Source organism: Sminthopsis crassicaudata, chromosome 1, assembly GCF_048593235.1.
Source record: "Sminthopsis crassicaudata isolate SCR6 chromosome 1, ASM4859323v1, whole genome shotgun sequence".
NCBI classification, from domain to species: Eukaryota; Metazoa; Chordata; class Mammalia; order Dasyuromorphia; family Dasyuridae; genus Sminthopsis; species Sminthopsis crassicaudata.
Genome location: NC_133617.1, coordinates 591,137,748 through 591,162,690, shown reverse-complemented (window position 1 = coordinate 591,162,690; position 24,943 = coordinate 591,137,748). Strand labels below are relative to the sequence as shown.

The window sequence follows — 24,943 nt, the reverse complement described above, 5'->3', positions numbered from 1 at the left end:
GTATATGTACTAGCTGTGTGATGCTAGACAAGTCACTTAAACCTCAGTTTCCTCAGCTGTAAAATGGAAGTAATAATAGCACCTGCCACCCAGACTTATTGTAAAGATCAAATGAGAAAACATTTGTAAAGTAGTGAGGAGAGTTCTGGCACCTACTATGTGCTTAAAATGTTTCTTTCTTTCCTTCCTAGTTCTCTGTCCCCTTTTCTTATCTACCCAACTAGATTATAATCTCTTTTGAGGAAGAGTCTATGTTATTTTTGTCTCTCTGCATCTAGAAGTCTTTTGTATATAGTAGGCATTTAATAATAATTGTTGGATTGAATTGCCAATAAAAAGCCAGAAAGTTAGTAATTAGAATGAAAATTTAGATTAAAAAAACCAAACAAACAAAAGTCTATCTAAACTAAGAAGTTAAAAAGTTTGATAAAGAACAAATTATTTCTTAAGTCTGAGAAAAAAAAGAAGGGTTATCCATACACACTCACCTCCTCTGGGCAATGAGTCATTGAAAAACCCTTCAATGGCATCACATGTACTTCCATCTCCTCCACAGACTCGACATCTGTCTTCCCTAGCATCAGATCCCAAAATATTATCACAGCCTACATGCTGGAAACAGAACAAAATATTCAATGTGTCACAAAGAAGGCTTCTTGGACCCATATCTGAAAAGCATGTATACAGTTCTATTTTTACCACAAAAATTACAGAATGAACCACCATTCTCTTGTTTCCTGTCTATACTCCAACAAATAACTCTTGAGTCAACACTTCTCAGGGCAGAAGAGTAAATAATTCAATATTATTCCATTAAAATGAAATCCTTCAATTCTTTTCTAGTTTTTCTATTTTTACCTCTTTTTTTCCTGACAATCTTTCTACTTATAGCTATGTAATCTCCTTCCCAGACCTGCCCCACAGACACAGATTATGACTATATTTCCCACCCAGTTAATGACAATCTCTTGTCTAAAATGACAAGGTTCTGCCTTAATCTCATTGAAAAGAACAAGTGTAAGAATTAGAAAATATTGGCTCACATTTTGAGAAGATGGTGGATTTGTATAGCACTGAGCAAGAGTCCAGAAGTCAAGTGCCACCAAAACCATTAACAACTTGGTGAGTCACAAATGTTAAAACTTAAATGTGATAATCAGATATGGCATATATCTTTATTCTCTACCATCTGCTAATGAAGAAGCTAAAATCCCAACGTCCAATTTGATCACTCTAACTCTTGTTTATTTGTACAGATGTAGGGTCCATGGGTGTATGTTAGTAATTGAATTTAAGTGACTATCAACTCTTGAAAACAAGTATTTAAGGTGTGACTATAATAAATCCTTAGACCAAGTATGGCTGTCTTGATATTCACAGAATTGGGATAACAGTTTATAAGCCAGGAACATTGAAAAATCTGACTCAAGGTGAACTAGAAACTATATTGTCAAATGAAATTTGGAAACAAGATGCAAAAAATTTAGCAGCTGTTAAGTCTAATAGGGTCCTCTCCAAGAGATTCATTTGTCCTTAACCCCCATTGAATCAGGAACTGAGCTTTGTGTGAGATTCTCTTCAAAGAAAAGAAAATCATGTTTAAACATATTGATACTTTGATGAATAAAGGACTTCATATTTTTCTTATAATAAATTGGCCTCAATCCAGAGCCTAGAAAAACTGTACAAATGCTGAACTAGTCTGGTTTAATTCCTGAAGATAAAATATCTCAATTAAGTAAAGGTTAAGTTTTAAATGAAAACCCCTCTAATTCATTCAAAAAGGAACAGAGGAGGAGGAAGAATCTGAGAACAGCCTCACACTTTGAGAAAGAATTACAACATAAGGCAGAATCAAATGCTCTCCCAAGGCAAACATATGGCAACCATATGAATAAAGGCTGAACTGGAAGTACTTCCTATACCAATTTTTTTTCCTGCCATCTTGTTTGTAAATAACATAGAAGAATAACAGAAATTATAGTTCCAAAACATTTTCATAACTTTGGCAAAACAATAACATCATAACTAGGGCATTCCAATAAATTCCATTTGTGTGGTAGTTGAATACAAATGGCTTTTTAAATCCATACACCAAATTCTACCTCCAGTTGTATGTATGACTTCTTGAAAACTACAATTGGGGAAGGAGAAGCCAGAGAAGTTATTTTAAAAAACCCTAGAAATAATAAAAACAAAATATAAAAAATAAAAAAATAGAAAAGAATGTGAAATGTATGTGTATGGCTTCCAATGGTTTTAATAGAAACTACCAAGTTCTTTCTAAAGATGTACTTTAATACTGCTAAGAGTACAGGGAAGGGATCATAAAAGCAGTAAATGTATAACTCTCATTTCCCTGCCTCTTCCTCCCCAATCCCTCCATTTTACTACACCCCCCCCCCCAAACAAAGCAAAATACAACATCTGAACAACCTTGCATTCTCCATTGATACAGATATCCAGTGAATCGGCATTACACTGAGTTCCATCTATCACTGCAGGGGCACGTTCCGTGTAAAAATTGTAACCTTCAGCCAAGCAATTTAATGCACAGGGCTTCACCCCACCTGGAAAGCACAGTAAGCAGAGGAGAAATCAATAAAGTAGTCCTTCTGAAGAAAGGGTAATTTCAGTATCAGCTATGGCAGTTGCGCAATTCCCAGGGGCATCACATAGCACCTCTTGAATGTATATTCAGATGTGCAGGTTTCTTAACTTCCTTTCAGTCTTTGCTAAAGTTTCTTGTTTGCCAAAACTGGGCCAACATCCTCCCTGCCAATACAACCCAAGGGAACTGCTAAGCAGCTCTAAGATTTGACATCCCAAGTATTTTTTGCATAAGTTTTCAGCAGGTTGTAGGTCAAAAGTGCTCACAGTAAAGGAGGTTGCCAGTCGGGGGGAAAAAAAAAACCCTAATGAAATAAAGTTTATAGGAAAAACGAGATAATTAACTTTCTAGACAGGAAGTTCTGCTGAAGATATTGCCACTTGCTATTGAAGTTGGTGAGATTGAGTACGGAAATATTGTTTCACCAGAACCACTTCTAGGAGCAAAAAAGAAAACTACTTTTTCCAGAAGGGGTACCACAGCTGCAGGATAAATGGAGCCTGCACCTGCCTTAACCCTGTCCTGCCCATGCTTTGGTTGGAATAAGGGAGAAATAGTAAATAGAATTAAGCTCTTTGATGACCTCTTCATTGTATTAACACTAGCACAGTGGTTTGCATATAGCACATGCTTAATGACTCTTTCTTGAACTAAATTTAAGCAATTATTTAAAAAATAAACATTGAAAATACCATTATATTTTTAAAAAACTATCTTTAATTCAGATTAAAATATAAGCTCCCTGTAGTTCCTGGGAAATTCTACTTTGTAATTAAACTCTACACATGTTTGGGAGAAGATGGCAAAGGTAAGTCATTTTTCAAATGAGCAGCTAATAAACACCAGAAGATGACAGTCTATTTGAGTTAATTTTTAATTCAATAAACATTTATTGAAGATAAACTATGACTAAGGCTCAGAACTAGCCAATGAAGATGAGCTTTCCTCCCATTACTCAACATATGAAGAAACTATTGTTTATATGTAATAAATTACCACTATGAATAAGAACAATAATTATGGTGATTAGAGGTTGTTATTGTTGCTGTATGAAAGAAAAGAAGTTGACACTCTTTTCTGATACTGCTATCCCTGAGCTAAAATATCATTTATCATCTCACCCTGGCCTACTACAACAAACTATTGGTTGGCTTCCCTACCTTTCCCAGTCCTCTTTGATCTCAGTACCTTCCCTAAAAGATTATTTCCAATTTATCTTTTACATATCTTGTTTGTGAATAGCTGTTTACATGTGGTCTTCCCCATTCCACAGTGAACTCCTTGAGAGCAAGGGCTCTTTCAGCCTTTCTTTGAATTCTTAATACTTAGAACAGTGCCAGTCACAAAGCAAGCATTTAAGAATGTTTGTTGACTTAACTTGTATTAAAAAAAATATTAGGACTGCCTTTTGGGACAATTAGAACATGCAATTGAGAGAAAGTAGAATTACTTAATTTAATTTTGCTTCTCTTTCCTTTTATATAGAAAACATTGAAAAAGACAACACTAAAACAGCCAATAAGGAGCTAAAATCCAAGTTAAGCTGGGTGGTAATAAGAGATGCCCTTGATGAGTTCTCATCACTAAGCCAATAAATTAATTCCTGGAATAATAAGAAAACTAGTGGAAGTAACCATTAAAATTAGGGTCTCTGAAAAATCACAGAGAATTGGAGAGGTGCTGCAGAACTGAAGAATCACAGAATAACACATCCAAGACCATCTAGCTCAACCCACACCTGAACAAGACTCCCACCATATAACCAATAAATGGCTATGCAGCCTTTTCCTGAAGACTTTCAATGTGTGGCAACTCCCTCCCTAGGCAGGTCATCCTTCTTTGGGAAAGCCCTAACTATTAAGATGATTTTCTTGACCTCAAACCTAAATTTTCTTTTTTGCAACCTCCTAACCAATGCTTTTGATTCTTTCCTCTGGGACCAAACAGAACAAACTTAGTCCTCTCTTTCATATAATTCTTTAAGTACTTGAAAACAATTAATTTTGCCTTGGTTCTAAGACTCATTTTCTACTTGCGAAACCATCCCTGTGTCTTCAACCAGTCTTCTATGCAAAGAACCTTGAAGCTACAACCTGGAAGCCTTTCTCTGGAGGCTTTACAACTTATCAATGTCCTTCCTAAAATATGACATCCAAAAATGAATATAACACTCCAGATATGTTCTGATCAGGGTCACTTCCTTAGTCCTGAATATTATACCTATAAAAAAGACCTAAAATTGCATTAGTTTTTTGTATTGACCTACATTGAGAAAAACCTTTCTTTCTTTCTTTCTTTCTTTCTTTCTTTCTTTCTTTCTTTCTTTCTTTCTTTCTTTCTTTCTTTCTTTCTTTCTTTCTTTCTTTCTTTCTTTTTTTTAAGATAAACTACATTTTAGTTATGACCCTCTCATCTTATATTTGTGAAATGTATTTTTGGCATTAAAGTATAAGATCCTTCTATGTATGTAGGTTAAATTTCATCTTATTAGATTTGAACCTTTCCTATTTGGAGTTAAAAGTTCTGTACAAACATGATTAAGTGAAGTCCTCCTCCAAAACTACTAGATTCAGCAAGGAAAATTTTACTGATAATTAAAATCTGGCAGGACAAACAAAAACATCTTGCTGCAAGATCTGAACCTGAGTTCACTATCTTTAATTTCAATCCTTCAAACCAGTTCACACAGCTTCTATGTGTGCTGTGTAATTATTATGAAGAATAGATTCCAGGACATATTTTCACTGAGTGTTACCAGAATGCTGTTAATTCAGGCATCTTGGAGATCAGAGCTCTTTCTAGATGATGGGCCAAGCTATTAATTTTGGTTCTTAAGTCCCTCATAAATAACATCTCTCTAAATTCCTGTGACATTTCCCTGGATTTCCCTCACCATTAACCCACTCTAGATGTTTTCTAACTTTTTATGATATTGGTATGGAATCTGATAGAGATTGTCTTTACATGGTTAGATTTTTTTTTACATGGTTAGGCCTTTTTTAGAAAAGGTCTTTTTTGTATTTTACTAATCCCTGGAGGTGATATGCAATGGAAAGAACTTATAAGCTACTTGATTTGTTTTGTCCTCTTAATAGTAATGGTACAAGAAAATGTCCCATTATTTGTTAGTTTTGAAGCACTTCAACAAATTTGAACTTCAGAATAGTAGTGAGGCTGCAACAAAAAGTGTTGGATTTGTATTTGAAGTTGGGCTACTCAAGTTTCAAACCCACATCTACCTAAGGTTCAGTTTCCTCATTTCCTCATTTGTAAAATGGAGGTAATAATATCCTCAATACTCAATACACTCATGGGGTTGTGAGGCTTAACTGAAGGCTTAAATGATATAATCTTTGTAAAGCACTTTGCAAACTAAAGTGCTATATAAATGTTAGTTATTATCACCATTATTAATGTTGAATGTTTGCCCAAACTGTACTGATCTCACAGCAAAGATGAAGTACTTAGGCTTGCTAGAGAGGAATAAAAGAAATAAAATAAGTATTTATATAGTACCTACTATGTTCCATGCACCATTAGGTGCCTTTTCCAAATATTATCTCATTTGATCTTCACAATGACCTTATAAGGTAGGTTATGGTATTAGTAGAAGAATCTGAAGCAGATATAGGTTAAGCGACCTGACAAAGAGACAGACTGCTGGTAAGTGTCTAAGGCTGGATTTGAATTCAGATGTTCCTAATTCTAGGACCAATGTTCCATCCACCTGGCTGCTAAGGTTTGTCTTTTAAAGGTCAATTAACTGAACCGCAGCTTCAGATTAAACTCACTAGGAATGTAGGTTCAATAAACAAAATGATCTTCTGTCAAGTGGCAGTTAGGTGATATAGTGGATAGAGAAGGACATGGAGACAAGAAGTCATGAATTCAAATGTGACCTCAGAAACTTACTAAATGTGTGACCCTAGGCAAATCAATTAAATAAATTAATTAAATAAAGTTTGCCTTAATCCACTGGAGAAGGAAATGGCAAACCACCCTGGTGTCTTTGCCAAGATAACTCCTTGAACTGTATGGTCCATGGAGTCAGACAAGCCTGAACAATAACAGCAACAATTTAAGCATTATACCAAAAATGCAAGTATACTGGGACTAATGATCTGGTCTGTGAATTATCCAGGCTGCTTACTTTCCCTAATACTCTCTCCATATTTTTTCTTCACCTTGATGCTTTCAGTTTTTTAACCTTCATTAAAAGGTGGACAGATAAAGTAATAACAGAAGAAAGCCAAATTAGTTATTGTTGCTATTTGATAGCAATTTCTGACAAAGACTCCATGAATAGGAAAAAGCAAGTTTGGGCATTAGCTATGGTTTTCAATAATCCATTCATCAGTAAATGATCAGGAAGACTAGCTGGGAAATAATAATTTTTTTTTTCCCCCCGCTGGACCTGTGGTGTCTGTTTTCTTAGGGCAGTTAGACAAAGGTCTTGATGAATTGATCTAGAAGAAAAATCACACCAGAATCTGCATTTGAAATCTAAGAAGCCAAGAAAGTTTATGAGGTTGCTCTTGATATCCAATCAAGGTAATTAATTGGTGGTAACTCAGAACTTATGTTCCAGCTAATGGCTACTTTATGTATCTATCTACCTATCTACGTATCTATCTATCTAAAATCACAATCCCCTGATGGACTTGATCTAAGATGATGCATCAATTTTCTAAGACAACTGGAGCTAATTTCAGACTGATAGTGACAGATAATGCAAAAATTATTTTATATATTTTATAATGGTATGGTATTCCTGTAATGGCCTCCACCTACTAATCTGAGAAGCTCCAAAAGGAAGTTTTAAAAGTTCCAATAAGAAAGGTGTTACACTGTCAGATCAAGCCCAGTAATAATGGTCTAAAATTCCTTTTTCCATCTATGCAAAGTCTTAATATTAACTAGCCAATTATTCCATAGGAGTCTTTCCTCTCCTATTAGCATCAATCCATAACAGTCCCTGAGGCCCAGACTCCTCATTCTCTTCCCCCATCGTTTGGTCTAGCTAAACTTAAATAATAACTCTATAAAAACCCATCAGACTTGATAGAGTTGGGTTTAAAGATATAGGATATTCTTTTCCCTATGGGAGGCCCACTTCTCTTCAAGGGAATCTTTAAGGAAAACTTATTCAAGGGAATAAGTTTTTACAATATTCCCTGACTGCTCTTAATCTTGTAACTTCCCTTAATTAAATTGGCTTGTTATCTTGTTAGCCCTGTATTTCCTTGTATGAGATTTAGACATTCTTAACCTTCCAAAGTCTGTGGTAAGGCAATACCTCAGAGTTGCCTCTAACAAGACCCAAGTCTAAATATTACACTATTTTGTATAAATATGGATGCCCACCTTAAGGGTCTGTGTACTCATGAAACTGAAATAATTGATTGCTTTATTATTTTCATCAACTATACTAACTTAGGAATCTTAATAAAAGGAGAAATATTTTCATAAGAATTACTTTCCAACCAACACATATCCTAGAACTGGAGAATCTGGCTTTTTTTCTACTAGGACAGGTATGATGGCAAAAATGTCAACATCCTGGAGTCTCTATTATTTATACATTACCTCCAGTGTAGGGCTTCCAGTTATAATATTTTCCCCGGAAAGGCATATTGTCAAAATCTGCACACTGCTTTTCTCGAAAATCTCGGGCCCCAGAAGGGCATGGCTAAAATGAAACAACAACAACAAAAAAATCATAAATGCAGATTTAGATCATAAATGCAAGAAACAGGTCAACAACTTAATGGCCTTAACTGCCATTACTTTAGTCCATGACTTTGGACTGAGCCTCAACTTTATTGTTTTGCAGTAAGTATTCATACTGAAGTGCCTGTTTTTCAGTCTTACATTGGTATGAAGCTTTTGAAATAATTTTAAACAAAGTTAAGTGTTACAACAATTTCAGTACAACCTGACACTCAGATATAGGTCACAATCCACTTTGCAATCAATCAATCAGGTAGCTCCTTATAAACACACGTAAAAACTAGCTGAAGAAGTTAAACACAAAGTCTTTTTTTAGTCACACAGCTCTAGGTACAGCTGCAACAGCTGTTCTCAGTGAGGTATTTAAGGGATCAAGAAGCAGGTTTGTAACCTGACATTCAGCACTATTAATTGTGGTTTGGAGAACTACTACTGTAGCTGTTTACTGTCTAGTCCTGACAAAAACCATATTTTAGGGCTGAGAATGAGACTGGGTGAAATAGTTGGCCTAAAGTTTAAACACCTTCAAATTCAAGGACTTAGGGTGCATGGAGATTTACATTAAATTTATTAACATCATCAAGAATAAAAATATTGAGGTCTTAATTGTGTATGTTAGGCACATAAAAGGGGAAAAACAAGAATATTATTTTTTTTTCTGTATGTTTTTGGACATTATTCTTCCACAATACATAAGTAAAAAGAAAATCTATTGCCAATCTAGCCAGATCTCAATTCCAAACAACACAGGTACTATAACAAGGCTGGATCTGGAGTCAGTGGACTTGAGTTTAAATCCTAATTTTACCATTTTGTAATGTTGGGTATATGACTGAACTCAGGCCACAGTTCCCACATAAATGAAATGAGAAGATTGGACAAGAACAGTGGTATCAAACTCAATGGTGGCATTAAACTGTACATAAGGATCTCAATAGGATAATCTATTGACTTAGAAAACCACATATTAATGTTACCTATTTTCATTGTATTTTTAATTTATTTCATTAAACTATATTACAATCTGGTTCAGGAGTGCTATAGGCTGCCACATGTTTGACACTTTTAGATAACCTTTCAAACTCCTTTAGTCACTTAATCTATGATTCTATGATTCCCCAAATGCCCTTCCAATTCAGAGTTCAAAGGGTAACAACTTGCAGTATTTGAATCATCTGACCTAATTTGACTTATCTTTTCTTGCTCTACAAATGTACTTAAAACATGCAATTCCAAACTTTTGAAATGCTGATTTAAAAAAATTTCCCTCAAACATGAACAGAACATGTCATCAAACCAAAATTTCTAATTGCAAATACATGCAGAATACACCTGCTGGTAGCCCTACAACTCAGTGAGAAGGTGATTTTTACCACTTATCTACCTCTCTTCTCAATTTATTCTCAAATTTTGGATGACTTTTCTAAGATAGATTTTTTTAAATGTAATTATATGTTATATATGGAAACAGTTGCATCACTACCATAATATACTACCTATATATATTTCAAATTTCCACCATATTAAGCCTAAAGTTTCAGGATTTGAAAACAGCGGCATATTGGGAATCCTAAACTTTAGAATGCTTTTAGGAATACAAAAATATTGAGTTATAGTGTCAATAATTGTTTGTGAAATTACTTTTCTCATTTCTAATTAATAAGAAACTAAAATAGCTCTGTGCCCCAGATGATGCAGTACATCATGTTGGAAGGATATACTTCCCAGGCCCCTTTGCTCCATAAACTACTACTTTGTGGCAACAAGCAATGTTTCTCTTTTAAGTATTTTCAGGACACATTGTAAACATTTTTGGTAATCTTTCCATTTAACAGGACTTTTTTGTGAGGTACCTACCTCATGTTTTTGGAAATATGATAATCCATTTGAAGTTCACCATATAATTTTGTCCACAAGTTTTTAGCTCTTAACAACTTCATTTAATACTCACTCAATAGGCATTAAGTCAGCATTCATTACATTTACACTGAACTGGGTACGACAGGTATTATTGTCTTTTCAGTCAACTATAGTTGAAAGCACTAGAGAAAAATCCCAATATAGAGATATACAAGAGTACTAAGAGAAAATAAGTTAAAGGAAAGATTGGGATAAGTCAGGCAAACCTCTTGGAAAAAGCAGATCTGGAACTAAGTACTAAAGGAATAATAAAAACTGGATTTGAAAAAGAGAAATAATCCAAACAAAGGCAAAAAGGCAAGAAAATATAATGAAGATATGGAAGTAACTGTTCTTAAACTTTTTAGTCTTAGGACCCTTTGACACTCTAAAAAAATTTTGAGGATTCCAAAGAGCTTTTGTTTATTTGGATTAAATCTATCAATTTTATCAAATTGGAAATTTAAAAGTATTAATATTATTATAAAAAGTTTTGACCTTACAAAATTCTGAAAGGATCTCTGAGAGCTTGAAAAATCTCTAAACAATTTGAGAATCACTGGTCTAGAAAATAAGAACAGCTAGGTAATGCAGTAAATAGAGTTGCCAGCTCTAGAGTATGGAGAACCTGAGTTCAAATCTAAACACCAACTGATAACTCCAACCCTGTTTGCCTCTGTTTCTTAATCTGTAAAATGAGCTGAAAAAGGAAATGGCAAACTATTCTAATATCTCTGCCAAGAATGTCATGAAGGGTTAGATACAACTAAATAACTAAACAAGTGGAATACCATTGTGATTTGGGTAGGCGGAGGATGAAGGGAGATGAGATTTATTAAGTAATATAGACTGAAGTCCACAGACTGAAAATAAAGCATTTTTCATGTGTTTTAAAAGGGACTATTTTAAAAGCCTCAACCAAAACCTCACCTTCTATGGGAAGACTTTCCCAACCCCTCTTAATTCTAGTGCTTTCCTTCTTTTAATTATTCCCTATTCATCCTGTATATAGCTTAATTTGTATATATTTGTTTGCATGCTGTCTACCTGATTAGATAATAAACTCCTTGAGAGCAGACTATGTCTTTTGCTTCTTTTTTGTATAACCAGGACTTAGCACAGTACCTAGCACATTCAAGTGATTGAAATTGTAGAAAAAGAGGACCAAAAATTAATTTTGACAGGCTAAATCTAAAATGAAATTTAATAGCAATATATGTAAAATACTATATTTAAGCTTTGAAAATCTAGAGAAATCTATACAGCTACACAACAATTCATCTGAAAACAACCTGGAAGTCTTAGTGAACTACAAATTCAATAATAATCAATCTGGTGAAGAGGTAACCACAAGGGCTAATGCAATCTTAGACTGTATTATTAGAGACATAGCAATAGATTGACCTCTGCCCTGATCATACAATATCAGATAGAATATTACCTTTTAGGGGTATACATTAAAAAGGGGGGAAGCCTACTTTTAGTAAGTATATAGTATAGATTTTAAAAGATTTTGACAGGCTAAAATAATGGGCTGAAGTAAGATGAAAGGCTTTAAGTCTCTTCTGGCAGAACTGACAACCATTAACTTGTTGGTAATTCTAGAAAACTGACTCTTCTCTGATAAACCCTGAAGATTCTTTTATAAATTTATAAATTTATTTATAGATTATTATTTTTAAGTATCCATAGCAACAACCCTAAATAAAAGCTATTTTTAATAAGTGGGCTACCTAGATAACATTTTGTACCAAAAAGCATGAGCACCATTTTTTCTAGGGTCTGCTTTTTTTCTTAATGTTTGTATAGAAGTTGACTCTAACAAATAGACAGAGTTGACAATTACCTACACAGTATTAGTGTAGGAATACAAAAATACCTTCTTCACTATCTTAATGATATCTTAAATTCCAACACAACAAATCTATTCCTTTCTCTTAAAGTTCAATTTTCTATTAAAATACAAATGATTTTAAGACAAAGTTCTTAACTTTTAAAAATATATTTTAATGATTCACTATAATTGGTAGCCTTTGAAAACCTATACATTTTATTTTGCCATTTAAAAACATGCTTGTCAAAAATTGACAGTCTTCAAATCCCTCTATTTTTGTCTGCCTACATTTTTTTATTTCCTTCACAGGCTAATTGTACACTGATTCAAAGTCTGATTCTTTTTGTACAGCAAAATAACTGTTTGGACATGTATACATATATTGTATTTAACTTATACTTTCACATATTTAACATGTATTGTTTAACCTGCCATCTGGGGGAAGGGGTGGGAGGGAGGAAGGAGGGAAAAAGTTGAAACAAAAGGTTTTGCAATTGTCAATGCTGGAAAATTACCTATGCATAAAATTTTTGTAAAAAAAAAAAATTGATAGTCTTCACTAGACTCCCCCAAGAGACATTAAAAAGGAAATAAGAATCTCTGACTTAGAAGACACACCTATATTCTTCCTCATCTTGACATAATTCAGCTCTATTTCCTTACTAAGATATTTCATCTCTTTCAGTCTACAATTTCCTTATAAAGGGGAGCAAGGAAGGGAGGTGTTCAAATTTTGATCAAGGTTTCCCAACTTGTGTGACACAGCATATTGGGGGGCTGTGAAATGTGAATAGGAATTCTGTGAAGGCGAGAAATGATGCTAGAAATATTTTCTCTTTAGAATACTAAACATGAAAGTTATAGATAGATATAATGCAGATATTTTTTAACATAAAAATTGGACATTTTACTCCAACTATCCCAGTGATAGCATCATTATTACATTTATATTATAATTTTTGCTTTCAAGAAACTCTTGTCCTAGGTAAACAATCTATCTTTATGTATACATATATATGTACATTTATAGCAGAGATTGTCTTGATTTTCTGTTTTCAACCCCAAATGCTTAGCACAGTATTTTCATAATTGTAAGTGCTTAATTTTTTTTTCATTAATTCATCCATATACTTTGAGTTTTGTGAATAGAATGAAGAAGTGATTGTGGCTACTGGACAGTTGTGATTGGGGATGGGAAAGAAGAGAAAGAAGAGGGATTCTAGTAGTATAGATAATTGATAGATTTAAAATACATGTATTGTTGACATGAAAACATAGATTTGAAGATGCTTCAACTAATTCACTCCTTCCTTTTATGAATGAGGAAACTGTAATCCAGAGAGACTAAGAAATTTGTTTACAGGGGCAAGTAGGTGGTGCAGTGGATAGAGCATCAACCCTGAAATCAGGAGGACCTGAGTTCAAATCTCTTCTCAGACACTTAGCACTTCCTAGCTGTATGACCCTGGGCAAATCGCTTAACCCCAATTGCCTCAGCAAAGAAAAAAAAGAAAGAAAGGAAAAAAAAGAAATTTGTTTACAATCACATAAGTAGTGACAGAACTGAACTTTGAACTCTGACCCATCAATCTTTTTTAATAATAATAATTTTTAATAAATTGTATTCTTTCAATTGCACCACACTGCTATACTGGGACTTGGGGAAGAATGGTCAATAATGTATTTGCCATTCTGGAGGAAGAGAAAGAAATTGGTTAATTAGACAAAGTCATAGTTACTGCAAATTCATCCCTAAAAGAAATAAAAAATAACAACAACAAAAATCATCCAAACTAGTGAGTACCACAAAAACTTTTTTTGAGGGGGGAGGGAGGAGAAACAGCAGCCAGTTAAAGCTCAATAAATCTGAGAATAGAATTGAGAGTGAAAGCAGACCAGACTCTTAGATTTTAAATTGAACAGGTTTTTTAGCCATCTAAGCTTGTCTGCCTTTTATAAGTCAGACGGGAAAGGATCTTTGGGTAGGATTCCTTGGCCTTTGTACTTGGTATTTCAGTAACTATCTATAAATTTTGTGTATTTTTTTTTGGTATCTCCTCCCTTAATTGTTTTTTTTTTTAAGCTTTTAAAATCTACTTCTGTCCCAGTCTCCAAAGATAAAAGGGCAATAGAAGTGGGGTAAGACAGTAAGTTAACAGGACCCATGCTGGTGACAGTGAAACAGACAGCAAGGAGTATGAAGTGATAGTGCTGAATTTGGACTAAGGAGACTTTTAAAATTCTAGTTTTGCCACTTCCTATAAGTGGCAAAACAAGTTTCTGAGCCTCAGTTTTCCCATCTATCAAGAGGGAAGATTGTATTAGGTGAGCTTTAAGGTACTTACTGGCTCTAAAATTTCTGATCCTACTGCAACATCTAGAAAGAGATGCCATTCTGTTGATGTTATATAAATTACAGAGTAATTGAGTAAATAAAGGGACTCACCCTGTCTTAGGGATTTTGAACAATCCCTCTGCCCTGGAACTGGAGATAAGAGCTCATTATTTCATAAGTAAATGTTTTCCATTTGAGAGATGTGGAAAATGAGACTAAGAGGTTGTGATTTGCCCAAGGTGGCCATAGTAAGTAAGAAGGTATCAGAACAAAAGCCCAAGTTTTTAAACTCCAAACCCAGGATGCTTTTCACTACAGCTTCAACTTGCCAAAGGAACAAAATGAAACAAGGACCTTCATACTCACTTTGACAATAGAGGTGGTATGTTCAGTTGAAAGTGGACTTTTGGGAAGAACAGAAGTGATTGTATTTTGTGCTATACAATTATTATGTATTGAATATCTCCTTCAGTACTTCCTTTCCTCCAGTCATTTTACAGTTATATAAGAAAACTCATAGGACTTCTTTGAATATTTCCCAAGAACTCAACCACTTCAAGGAATTTATGACCAAAGAACTAGAGATCATTATTGATCACAAAGTAGAAAACTTTGTTTATATCAAATTGAAAAGTTTTTGTACAAACAAAACTAATGCAGACAAGATTAGATGGGAAGCAATAAACTGGGAAAACATTTTTACAGTCAAAGGTTCTGATAAAGGCCTCATTTCCAAAATATATAGAGAATTGACTCTAATTTATAAGAAATCAAGCCATTCTCCAATTGATAAATGGTCAAAGGATGTGAACAGACAGTTCTCAGACAAAGAAATTGAAACTATTTCTAGCCATATGAAAATATGCTCCAAGTCATTATTAATCAGAGAAATGCAAATTAAGACAACTCTGAAATACCACTACACACCTCTCAGATTGGCTAGAATGACAAGGAAAGGTAATGTGCAATGCTTGAGGGGATGTGGGAAAACTGGGACACTGATACATTGTTGGTGGAATTGTGAATACATCTAACCATTCTGGAGAACAATTTGGAACTATGCTCAAAAAGTTATCAAACTGTGCATACCCTTTGATCCAGCAGTGTTACTACTGGGCTTATATCCCAAAGAGATTTTAAAGAAGGGAAAGGGACCTGAATGTGGAAAAATGTTTGTGGTAGCCCTCTTTGTAGTGGCCAGAAACTGGCAACTGAGTGGATGCCCATCAATTGGAGAATGGCTGAATAAATTGTGGCATATGAATATTGTGGTATATTATTGTTCTATAAGAAATGACCAGCAGGATGATTTCAGAAAGGCCTGGAGAGACTTACATGAACTGATGCTGAGTGAAATGAATAGGACCAGAAGATCATTATATACTTCAACAACAATACTATATGATGATCAATTCTGATGGACGTGGCCCTCATCAACAATGAGATGAACCAAATCAGTTCCAATAGAGCAGTAATGAACTGAACCAGCTACACCCAGCAAAAGAACTCTAGGAGATGACTATGAATCACTACATAGAATTCCCAATCCTTCTATTTTTGTCCACCTGCATTTTTTATTTCCTTCACAGGTTAATTGTAGACTACTTCAAAGTCTGATTCTTTTTGTACAGCAAAATAACTGTTTGGACATGTATACATATGTTGTATTTAACTTATGCTTTAACATATTTAACATGTATTGGTCAACCTGCCATCTGGGGGAAGGGATGGGGGGAAGGAGGGGAAAAGTTGGAACAAAAGATCTTGCGATTGTCAATGCTGAAAAATTACCCATGCATATATCTTGTAAATAAAAAGGTATAATAACAATAAAAAAGAACTCAACCACTTTTCTTCCTTGTATCAAATAAGGCACATATTAGAAATTTTAAAACTGACAAAGAAGATGCTATATCCATCAGTCCAATGAAAATGGCTATAATGAAAAACACTTTTAATTTAGGCATCCTTTTTCTTTTCCATAACTGTATCTTATTCTATTTTTCCCCCCTGAGGCTGGGGTTAAGTGACTTGCCCAGGGTCACACAGCTGGGAAGTGTTAAGTGTCTGAGATCATTTTTGAACTCTGGTCCTCCTGAATTCAAGGCTGGTGCTCTATCCACTGTGCCATCTAGCTGGCCCCCATAATTGTATCTTATTCTTTTTAAAAGCTTATTTACATGACCCACCTGATCTTATCTCTATATGTGTGTATGCATGTGGGTACATATATGTCTTTTATATTATGCCATAGCCAAACATACCTATATCATATGTAGAGCTGTGAGACCTACCTGTCTATTACCTTCTGATAAGGTATATCACACTTTTGAGCAGATAAATAAACTGGAATGTGCCCATCTGTCTGTAACCTATGCCAGCTTGTTTGTGCAGCCACCAAGGACCTTGAAAATTCTTGCAACAGTCCTTTTCCCTGGGTGATTACATTTCTCCTACTGTTTGGGAATTTTACATATTAGAATCATATGTTTGGTGGCATTTTGCAGCTCAAAACTCTTTTTACTTAATTATTCCTGTTTCAGTCAATGAATTCAACTGAACAACACAAATAAAGGGCTTGTAACTCAAAAGGGAATTCTGATCATTTCTGTATTCTCTCTACTGCCCTTTTGTTTCCAGAGTCCATTATCTAATGCTCCATTCTCCACAGCTCAATATTTCCATTAGCAGATGCCTTCTCAATTAGAGAGTCATACTGCTTTATACACAAGTTCACTTCTGAGTTTCTTTGATGAAAAAGAAGCTTAGTAGGAGCTGTCTATGCTGGTTCCAAAGAATGAACGTGCTCAAAGGAAAAGGCAGGAGTATTAGCTCATCTTTTAAGGAAAACTTAAGCAAAATGCATTTTTTGTTTTGTTTATGAATAGTAGTGACTTTGAGGAGTAATGCTTTCTTAAATCACTTAAGGATAATGAATGCTGACACTATGCAGAAACCCTAACAGAAATCAGTGGGCATAAGCAATAAATTTTTCATATAAACCCTGACAGATTTGCAGCCTCTTAATACCTACATTAATCAAACATGCCTCTCCCTCTAAAAACTGACCAGCAATAAGGTTTTTCATAAATCCTCAAAGTTGCAAATCTCAGCATCTCTTGTTTCTTTTAGAGATTATCCACAAACACTCATTGCACAGAAATAAAAATAAATGTCATGGCATTCCATGATTACCACTTTTTAACTTTCTGGGGTGATTTGCATCTGTATAAGTCAGTTCATTTTCATACCACTCCAGTGTTGTTATTTGACTGTTCTATTACTACAAATTGTTTAAATTTTTGGAAGCACTTCCCTATCACATAATTTTATCCTTTCTTAACGCTTTTTTCAAGGCAGCTAGATGACTTAGTAGGTAAAAGCACCAGGACTCTCTAGTTAAAAAGACCTGAGATGAAATGTGATTTTAGATGTTTACTAGTTATATGACCCTGGACAAAATACTTGACCTCCATCTTCCTCAATTTTCTCACCTGAAAAATGGGGGTTATAATAGCAAGTACCTCCCAGAGTTGTGAAAATAAGATAAGATACTATTTGTAAAGTGCTTAGCACAGTGCCTGGTACATATTAGATACTTTAAAAATAATTATTCCTTTTCCCTTTGTTTGAATGATAATGCCTTCCCTCTGTTATTTTTCTTTAGTTCATCCTAGTTTGTTTTTGTATTTACATGTTTTCTTTCCCATTAGACCATAAATTCCTTGAGATCATGGACTGCCTTTGCCTTTCTCTATATTCCCAGCACTTAGCATAGCACCTAGAACATAGTCTAGTCGGCACTTAACAAATGACTGGTGACTGATTTTACTGGTAACTAAGCCAGAGGATAATTTATGTAGGTACAAAAAGATACTATTAACTCTCAAATTCCACCTTTAACAAATGTCACAGTTGAATCCTGGGAAGTTGTTCTACAGAAAGATGCCAACCAAGGGGAAAAAAAAAAATACTGGACTGTGTTACCAGCCCTGGGTTTTGGAATAGGATCTCTAAAAGTGTTTGGTTTTTTTTTTTTTAAGGAAATTGTAGAGAGGGGCAGAAATTGTAGGACTGGATGAGAGGTATATATCCATGTATCTCTTTTTCTTCTCCTTCCCACTAGGGAAATGATATGAAATTAAAATGGATTGTCTGGGGCAGACGGGGAAAATGATTTGAATTAAGTTGAGTTTTATAGTGTTCCCAGTAACAATTCAAGCAATGAAAAATGTTCTGCAGTGATACTTGTCAATATTTATTAAACATTGACGTGAGTTAAGGATGACTCAAAATTACAAAGTCACCTGTACCATTACTGTTCTGTTTTCCTTTCACTTCAGCAGAAAGTTAGCTCATTTAGAGTGGGAAGCATTATTCATTTTCTTTTTGTCTTAGAATCTCCATTGCCTTGTAGCTGTCTATTAAATGCCTGTTGAAGTAAATTGGATTGACACCTAGTATCCTCAGGTTGTTCAAAGTCTTCCCCCTTTACCCAGACTTACCTCTTCTTACAAAAGGTTACCATCTTTATTCTTGGTCCAATCAAAATTCTAAGTCTATGTGTGATTCAAGTTAGCTGCTAATCTGATTACAATAATTCATTTTAAGTTGTGAAAGTGGCTTTTTGGTAATTTATATATTTTAAAAAAACCATTTGAAGAGGAGGTATAAGAATAAAAATGATCACTTATAAATTATGCTAGTGGGTGGAAGCCCTAATACTACTATTTGGCTTTATGAGATAGACTTTAGAAGTTACAGTTGAATAGCCTGCATTAATTTCTTTAAGTATTGAACTGGTTTGAGCTATTTGCTATCCAAGGGACTCTCAAAGGTCTTCGCCAGCATCACAATAAAAATACCCAGTCTGTGGTGCTCAGCTTTCCTTATAGTCCAACTCTCACAGTCATACACAGAAGAACCATGGCTTTGACTACATGGATTTTTGTTGGCAGAGGATATCTCTGCTTTTAATATGCTGTGCAGATTTGCCATAGCTTTCCTTCCAAGGAGCAAGCATCTTTTAATTTTGTGGCTTCAATCACCATCTGCAGTAATCTTTGAGCTCAAGAATACAAAATCAGACACTGTTTCTATTTCTTTTTCCTCTATTTGCCAGAAAATGATGGGGACAGTTGCCAAGATCTGAGTTTTTTGGTGGGTTTTTTTTTTTTTTGATGTCAAGTTTCAAGCCAGCTTTTACAATCTCCTCTTTCACATGCTCCTCTTTCACCCTCAAGCAAGAGGCTTCTTAATTTTTCTTCATTTTAATATCATCAGAGTGGTAGCAGAGTCAGCATCATAGCTGGCATTGTTGATATTCCTCCTAGGAACTTTAATTCTGGTTTTTGATTCATACAGGCATTTTGCATAAAAGTTAAATAAATAAGGTGACAATATACAGCCTTGTCATACTTACTTTCCAGTCTTAAACTATGTGGTTATTCCATATTCTATTGCTTCTTAGTCCACATATAGATTCCTCAGGAGACAAATAAGATAAAGACTTGCCACATTTTGTTATGATCCATACAGTCAAAGGTTTTAGTGTAGTCAATGAAGCACAAGTAGATATTTTTCTGGAACTTTCTTGCTTTCTCCATAATGTAGAGAATGTTGACAATTTGGTCTCTTGTTCCTGTGCCTCTTCAAAAACCAACCTGTTCTAGTAATTCTCAGTTCACATATTGCTGAATCCTAGGTTGCTGAATCTTAAGCATAATCTTGCTGGCATGTGAAATAAATACATGTGTTCAATAACTTGAAGATTCTTTGGCATTGTCCTTTAGTATTGGGACACAAAATGATTTTTTTAATCCAGTAGCCGCTACAGTGTTTGCCAAATTTGCTGGCATTATTGAGTGCAACACTTTAAAAGCATCATCTTTTAGGATTTTAAATAGCTTAGTTGGAATTCTGTCACTTCCACTAATCTTACTGTTAGTATTGCTTCCTAAAGCCCATTTGTCTTCATTCTCCAGTCAGGATCTAGATCAATAATTATGCCATCATGGAAGAGAAATACAAATAATTTGGAACTGAAAGCAAGAAGACCTGAGTTCAAATCCTATCATATCCAAGGCTAGTGACTTGACTTTGTCCTCAGTTTTTCCTAACCTATAAAATGAACATAATAATAACACCTAAATCCACTAGGTAGCTATAAGAACCAAATAAGGAGCAACAGATTTTCAAAGGACTAACTAAATGCTAGCTATTATTATTAATTTTTACTTGTTGCTAATTATTACTAATGTTATCATTGAATAACTACATTCAAAGATTTGTATGACTATTCAATGGAGCAGAATTTAGATTTGTTTCACTCTACAAGGCAAAATCAGGATTGTTGGGTAGAAAATATAAGAAATTCAATTCCTGCTCAATATAAGGAAGAACACTAAAAAGAGCTGTCCCCAAATAAATAGGCTTATCTCCTAAAGCAGAGAATTTCCTCCTCACTGTTACACATTTTAAAGAAGATGCTCCACCACCCAGGGTTAAAGTTGTTGTGGCAAGGATTCCTGAACTGAGTGGGAGAGTCCCTTCCAACTCTTAAGATTCCATAATCCCCAAAATATTTAGGATTAAATAAGGCAAAGAACTAAAGTATACAATATGAAAGCTGCAGAAGGTATCATGATAAATTAAAATACATGTATCACCTCAAGTGAATTTGTATCCTACACATCTAAATGAGAGTAGGAAATTGGGCACTTTCCAGAAGCCCTACAAAAGAATGCTTATATTGTAGCTCTGGCACACATCTGCAATGAATTCTCCTCTTTCTTTTTCTTCTAACAATTGACACCTTCTGAAATCTTCTCTATCTTCCAAGGCCCTCCATTTGACTTCTGCAAATGTCATCGCTGCCAAAAAGCCTTCCCTCATCCCAGCAGGCACAAAGGATCTTTTTGTCCAAGAACTTAATGCATCATTTTATGCTTATCTTACTTTATTATTAAATTCTATTTTTTACCATATTCAAAGCACATGGAGTTTCTTTCAGCTATATATCTATGATCCTATGAGCTTATATTCTAAAGTAGAAGTGTTTAATAAATGATTATCAATTTGAGAGAAGTGATTATTTTTCTATTATATTAATAACCAATTATTAAATTGGGATCCAAGTTGTTATTTTTCATTTCCTCAGTCAAGGACTAGCCCCTGTAAGCTAGTTAGCCAGTCTCTGAAGGACATTTGCTAATAGATAAGATTGCCCAATTCCCTCTGGGAACATGTTCCTTGATCTTGGGCAGGACCTTACTCAACTAGAAGACTTTTCTTCGGTTTAGAATGTAAATAGAATCTAATCTAGTACATTCCATCTCTAAAACATAAAGTCCAGGTCCTAGTCCCAACCTCCTTCCTTCCAAGGGAGTTTAGGGTAACCCACTTCATGAAGTAGAAAACCAATGAGAATGGTAGAGATGGATTTCTTTGACAGATTGCTGGAAGCATCTGAATCTCATGATGAAGCCATATTTTCATCAAGAGGGACTGAGAGCTTTCAACCTGACCTCCTCATTTGAAAGTTTACCCTTTCATTAGCTGTTCACTAATCAGGGTAATTTTCATCTATCATAAACTTCCTCTTTTCCAAAGGTATTGATTTAAACATTAGGTGATCTTGATTTTATTTTTGGTAACAGAGAGAAACCACTGACCAACAATTTGATTATCAATAAATAGATTATTATCAGCTAGCCAAATTAATCAACTGATCATTAGTTGCCCAGAAACTCTGTCTCTTGGGCTTTTCATTCATCTCAAATGAATGCTGGAGTAGGGAAAACAAGCAAAAAGACAGGGAGGAGCTAAAAAACAATCCTATTTTGGTAGTGCAAACTTTAAAGCCATATATAAGTGTGAGCTACTATTATTGTAACATTTAGCTCTCTTTGAGCCCTCTCCAAGTTAATACTTGAAAGCAGGGCCAAAGCTGTCTTCTTTAACCATTATATCAATGGTGTCATGGTATTCCCCACCCAACTGGAGAGATCACACCTAGTCAGCTTTCTTCTATATAAGGTCATGATTTGGCATATTAAAACCTTGCATAGTATAGCCTGCTCCTTTTTCCTAATTAAGCCCAGAATCAAGAGGTCTAAGATAATTTTGATTAAGGTAGAGATAATGCAATTGATGAAAAAGGATTATAAGATCTTGCAAGTAACTGAAATAAGAACCAACAACCTAAGACTATCAGAAATAAACTTCTTAGAATATTGGCAGAATTTTTCAGTGTATTGTATAATATTCCAAACTATTTCACAGTGTATTTAAAGTACAGAAGGTAAGAAAGAACAGAATGAGCCTCAAAAGTTTGAGAGGCTGCCCATCACATAACCCCCCCCAAAAAGAATCCTTGCACACATAATGTTTGGCTATCTAATATTAGCTCATTCTGGGCATAGGTTGGAAAATTAATCCAAAACCATTTGAATTTATCCTTTGTATTTACTCCCTATTTAATTCTCATGAAAAGCTCTGGGATCACAAATGACTGAGCTCAGAAATGCCTAATGGACAGTCTGATAGTTCTTGGCTGTCAAGTTAATTATGACCAGTTGGAAAGATTTCTCTCAGATCTTATTTACAGGGCTATTAAAGAGGATTTGTGTAGCTTTAAAGTATGCAAAACTTGCAGTGAGAAGAAAAACCCTTCCAACCAGGGTAGCCCACATTTTCAATTCAATACACATCAATAACTTACTAAGTGCAAGGCATGCTGCTAGGATTAGAGCAATTTAGAAAGATGGAAATCATCGGTACTTCTCATTTTTGTATTACTCTACATTTAAAGCAAATTCTCCTAATTGGTTAAAAAAATAATAGTTACAGATTTTTAAAACTAGTACTTATCTATTGAGATTTTTTTCAGTTCGCTTTAAGGAATTTCCAAACTAATAAAATTAATGCAATCAATATTTTTACTATGGGTCCAGGATTAACCATTAATAAAATGACTTATTCCAAATTGAATAGCAAGACATGTTTCTAAATTTCCTTTTACTTCCGGACTATCACAATATTCAAGATATAGTTTTAGAGACTACAAAAGATACTAAATTTTACAGCCTGACTCCCTCATTACCTCCCAATATGAGGCCTCTTCCCCATCAAAATTCATTTGTACTTCATTCTCCCATAAAACTTGCCATTCCATTTCTCAGGTTTCATTATTTCCTCCAACTGAAGTGTCCTGCACAAATGTCCCTTCACCTTTACCTTTTCAAAACAAGGTATAAAATTCACTTCCAGAAGTTGACCACAATTGACCTGCCTAATTTTATCCACTTTTCTATTAAATGAATACTTGAGAATCTTTAACCATTTGATGAGCCCTCAAATAGAATGGATTGCCTGGATTTAAAAATAAATAAATAAATAAACTCCTCTTTTCCTCCACTTGCTCAGGAATCGGTGTGTGTAGGTGGGGGTGGGGGAGGTTTCCACTCAGGAGCAGATTGGCCTCAATCGAATCTGAGGAGCTTTTCATTTCTGAAATTCTATAATTCTGACACTTCAATTTGCACAGAATTAATTTGCATCTGTTGATACTTGTAAATGTGGTCTTTAGTTGCTTCCACAGCTTAGGTTTTCTGTCAACTCAACTAAATTATAAACTCCTTTAGGGCAGGGATTGGTGTTTTAGTTCTTTCCTATCCCCTAGCACCTAATATGGTGCTCTGTATATAATGTAGACTTAAATATTGTTGACTCACTGACTAGTTCTATGCTTGATAATGACATCATTTACCAGCACTCTTCTCACTCAAAAAAATGTAGTCTTAAAAGTCCAATGTATTGAAGAAGACCAAACGTAACTTTTACTGGCAAATTGGGAGGAGAGGGTGTGGTGTGAGGTACAAGGGGTGGTGAGATCAGGAACATTTTTTGAAAAAATGAGTGGAAAGTTTCTTCTTACAATTAAAGTACATACCTAAACTATACATTCTATATGTAGTAGGTAACTACATATTCTATTTTAAAAGGTTTTTTGTTTTTTGCAAGATTTACAATGCTGCATTGGAAAATTCTCCATTTTCCAAATTTACTAGATGCCAATACTTACTTTTTCCTCAGCTTTTGTTGCTGTTATTTAGTCAGTTAGTCATACTGGACTCTTCATAACTACATTTGGGCTTTCATTGCAAATATACTAGAGTGATTTTCCATTTCTTTCTCCAGCTCATTTTACAGATGAGTAAACTGAGGCAACCAAGGCTAAATGACTTATCCAGGATCACACAGCTAATAAATTGTCTGAGGCCAGTTTCAACTCAGTTCTTCCTGACTCCAAATCCAGAGTTCTAACCACTGCACCATCTATCTGCCCCTTTTTTTTCATCAGAGACTAAGAATCATTATCTCTATAATTAATAACCTCCTTTTATTGGAATATTATTTCCTTAAATAAACTTCGGGTTTTGTCTTTGTATCCTCAAAGTTTAGCACTATCCCTGGCACATAGTAGACACTTAATAGTAGTGGTAGTAGTATCTAGAGCCCCTGATTTTGAAAT

At 34.6% G+C, this 24,943-nt stretch overlaps 1 protein-coding gene across 6 annotated transcripts in view; it reads right to left on the bottom strand.

Annotated features, from left to right (window-relative positions):
- Window positions 1–24,943, bottom strand: part of ADAMTS6 (ADAM metallopeptidase with thrombospondin type 1 motif 6) — a 335,951-nt gene that overhangs the window by 68,414 nt on the left and 242,594 nt on the right. For all 6 annotated transcript variants that reach the window (XR_012484781.1, XM_074282407.1, XM_074282408.1 and 3 more), the window contains 3 exons: window positions 8,198–8,300; window positions 2,437–2,570; window positions 489–612 (listed from right to left, as the gene is read on the bottom strand). Coding sequence is in view for 5 of the 6 variants with exons in the window: in XM_074282407.1 (XP_074138508.1) it covers window positions 489–612; window positions 2,437–2,570; window positions 8,198–8,300 (361 nt within the window). In the remaining variant the exon portion in view is untranslated. The remainder of the gene's footprint in view (window positions 1–488; window positions 613–2,436; window positions 2,571–8,197; window positions 8,301–24,943) is intronic.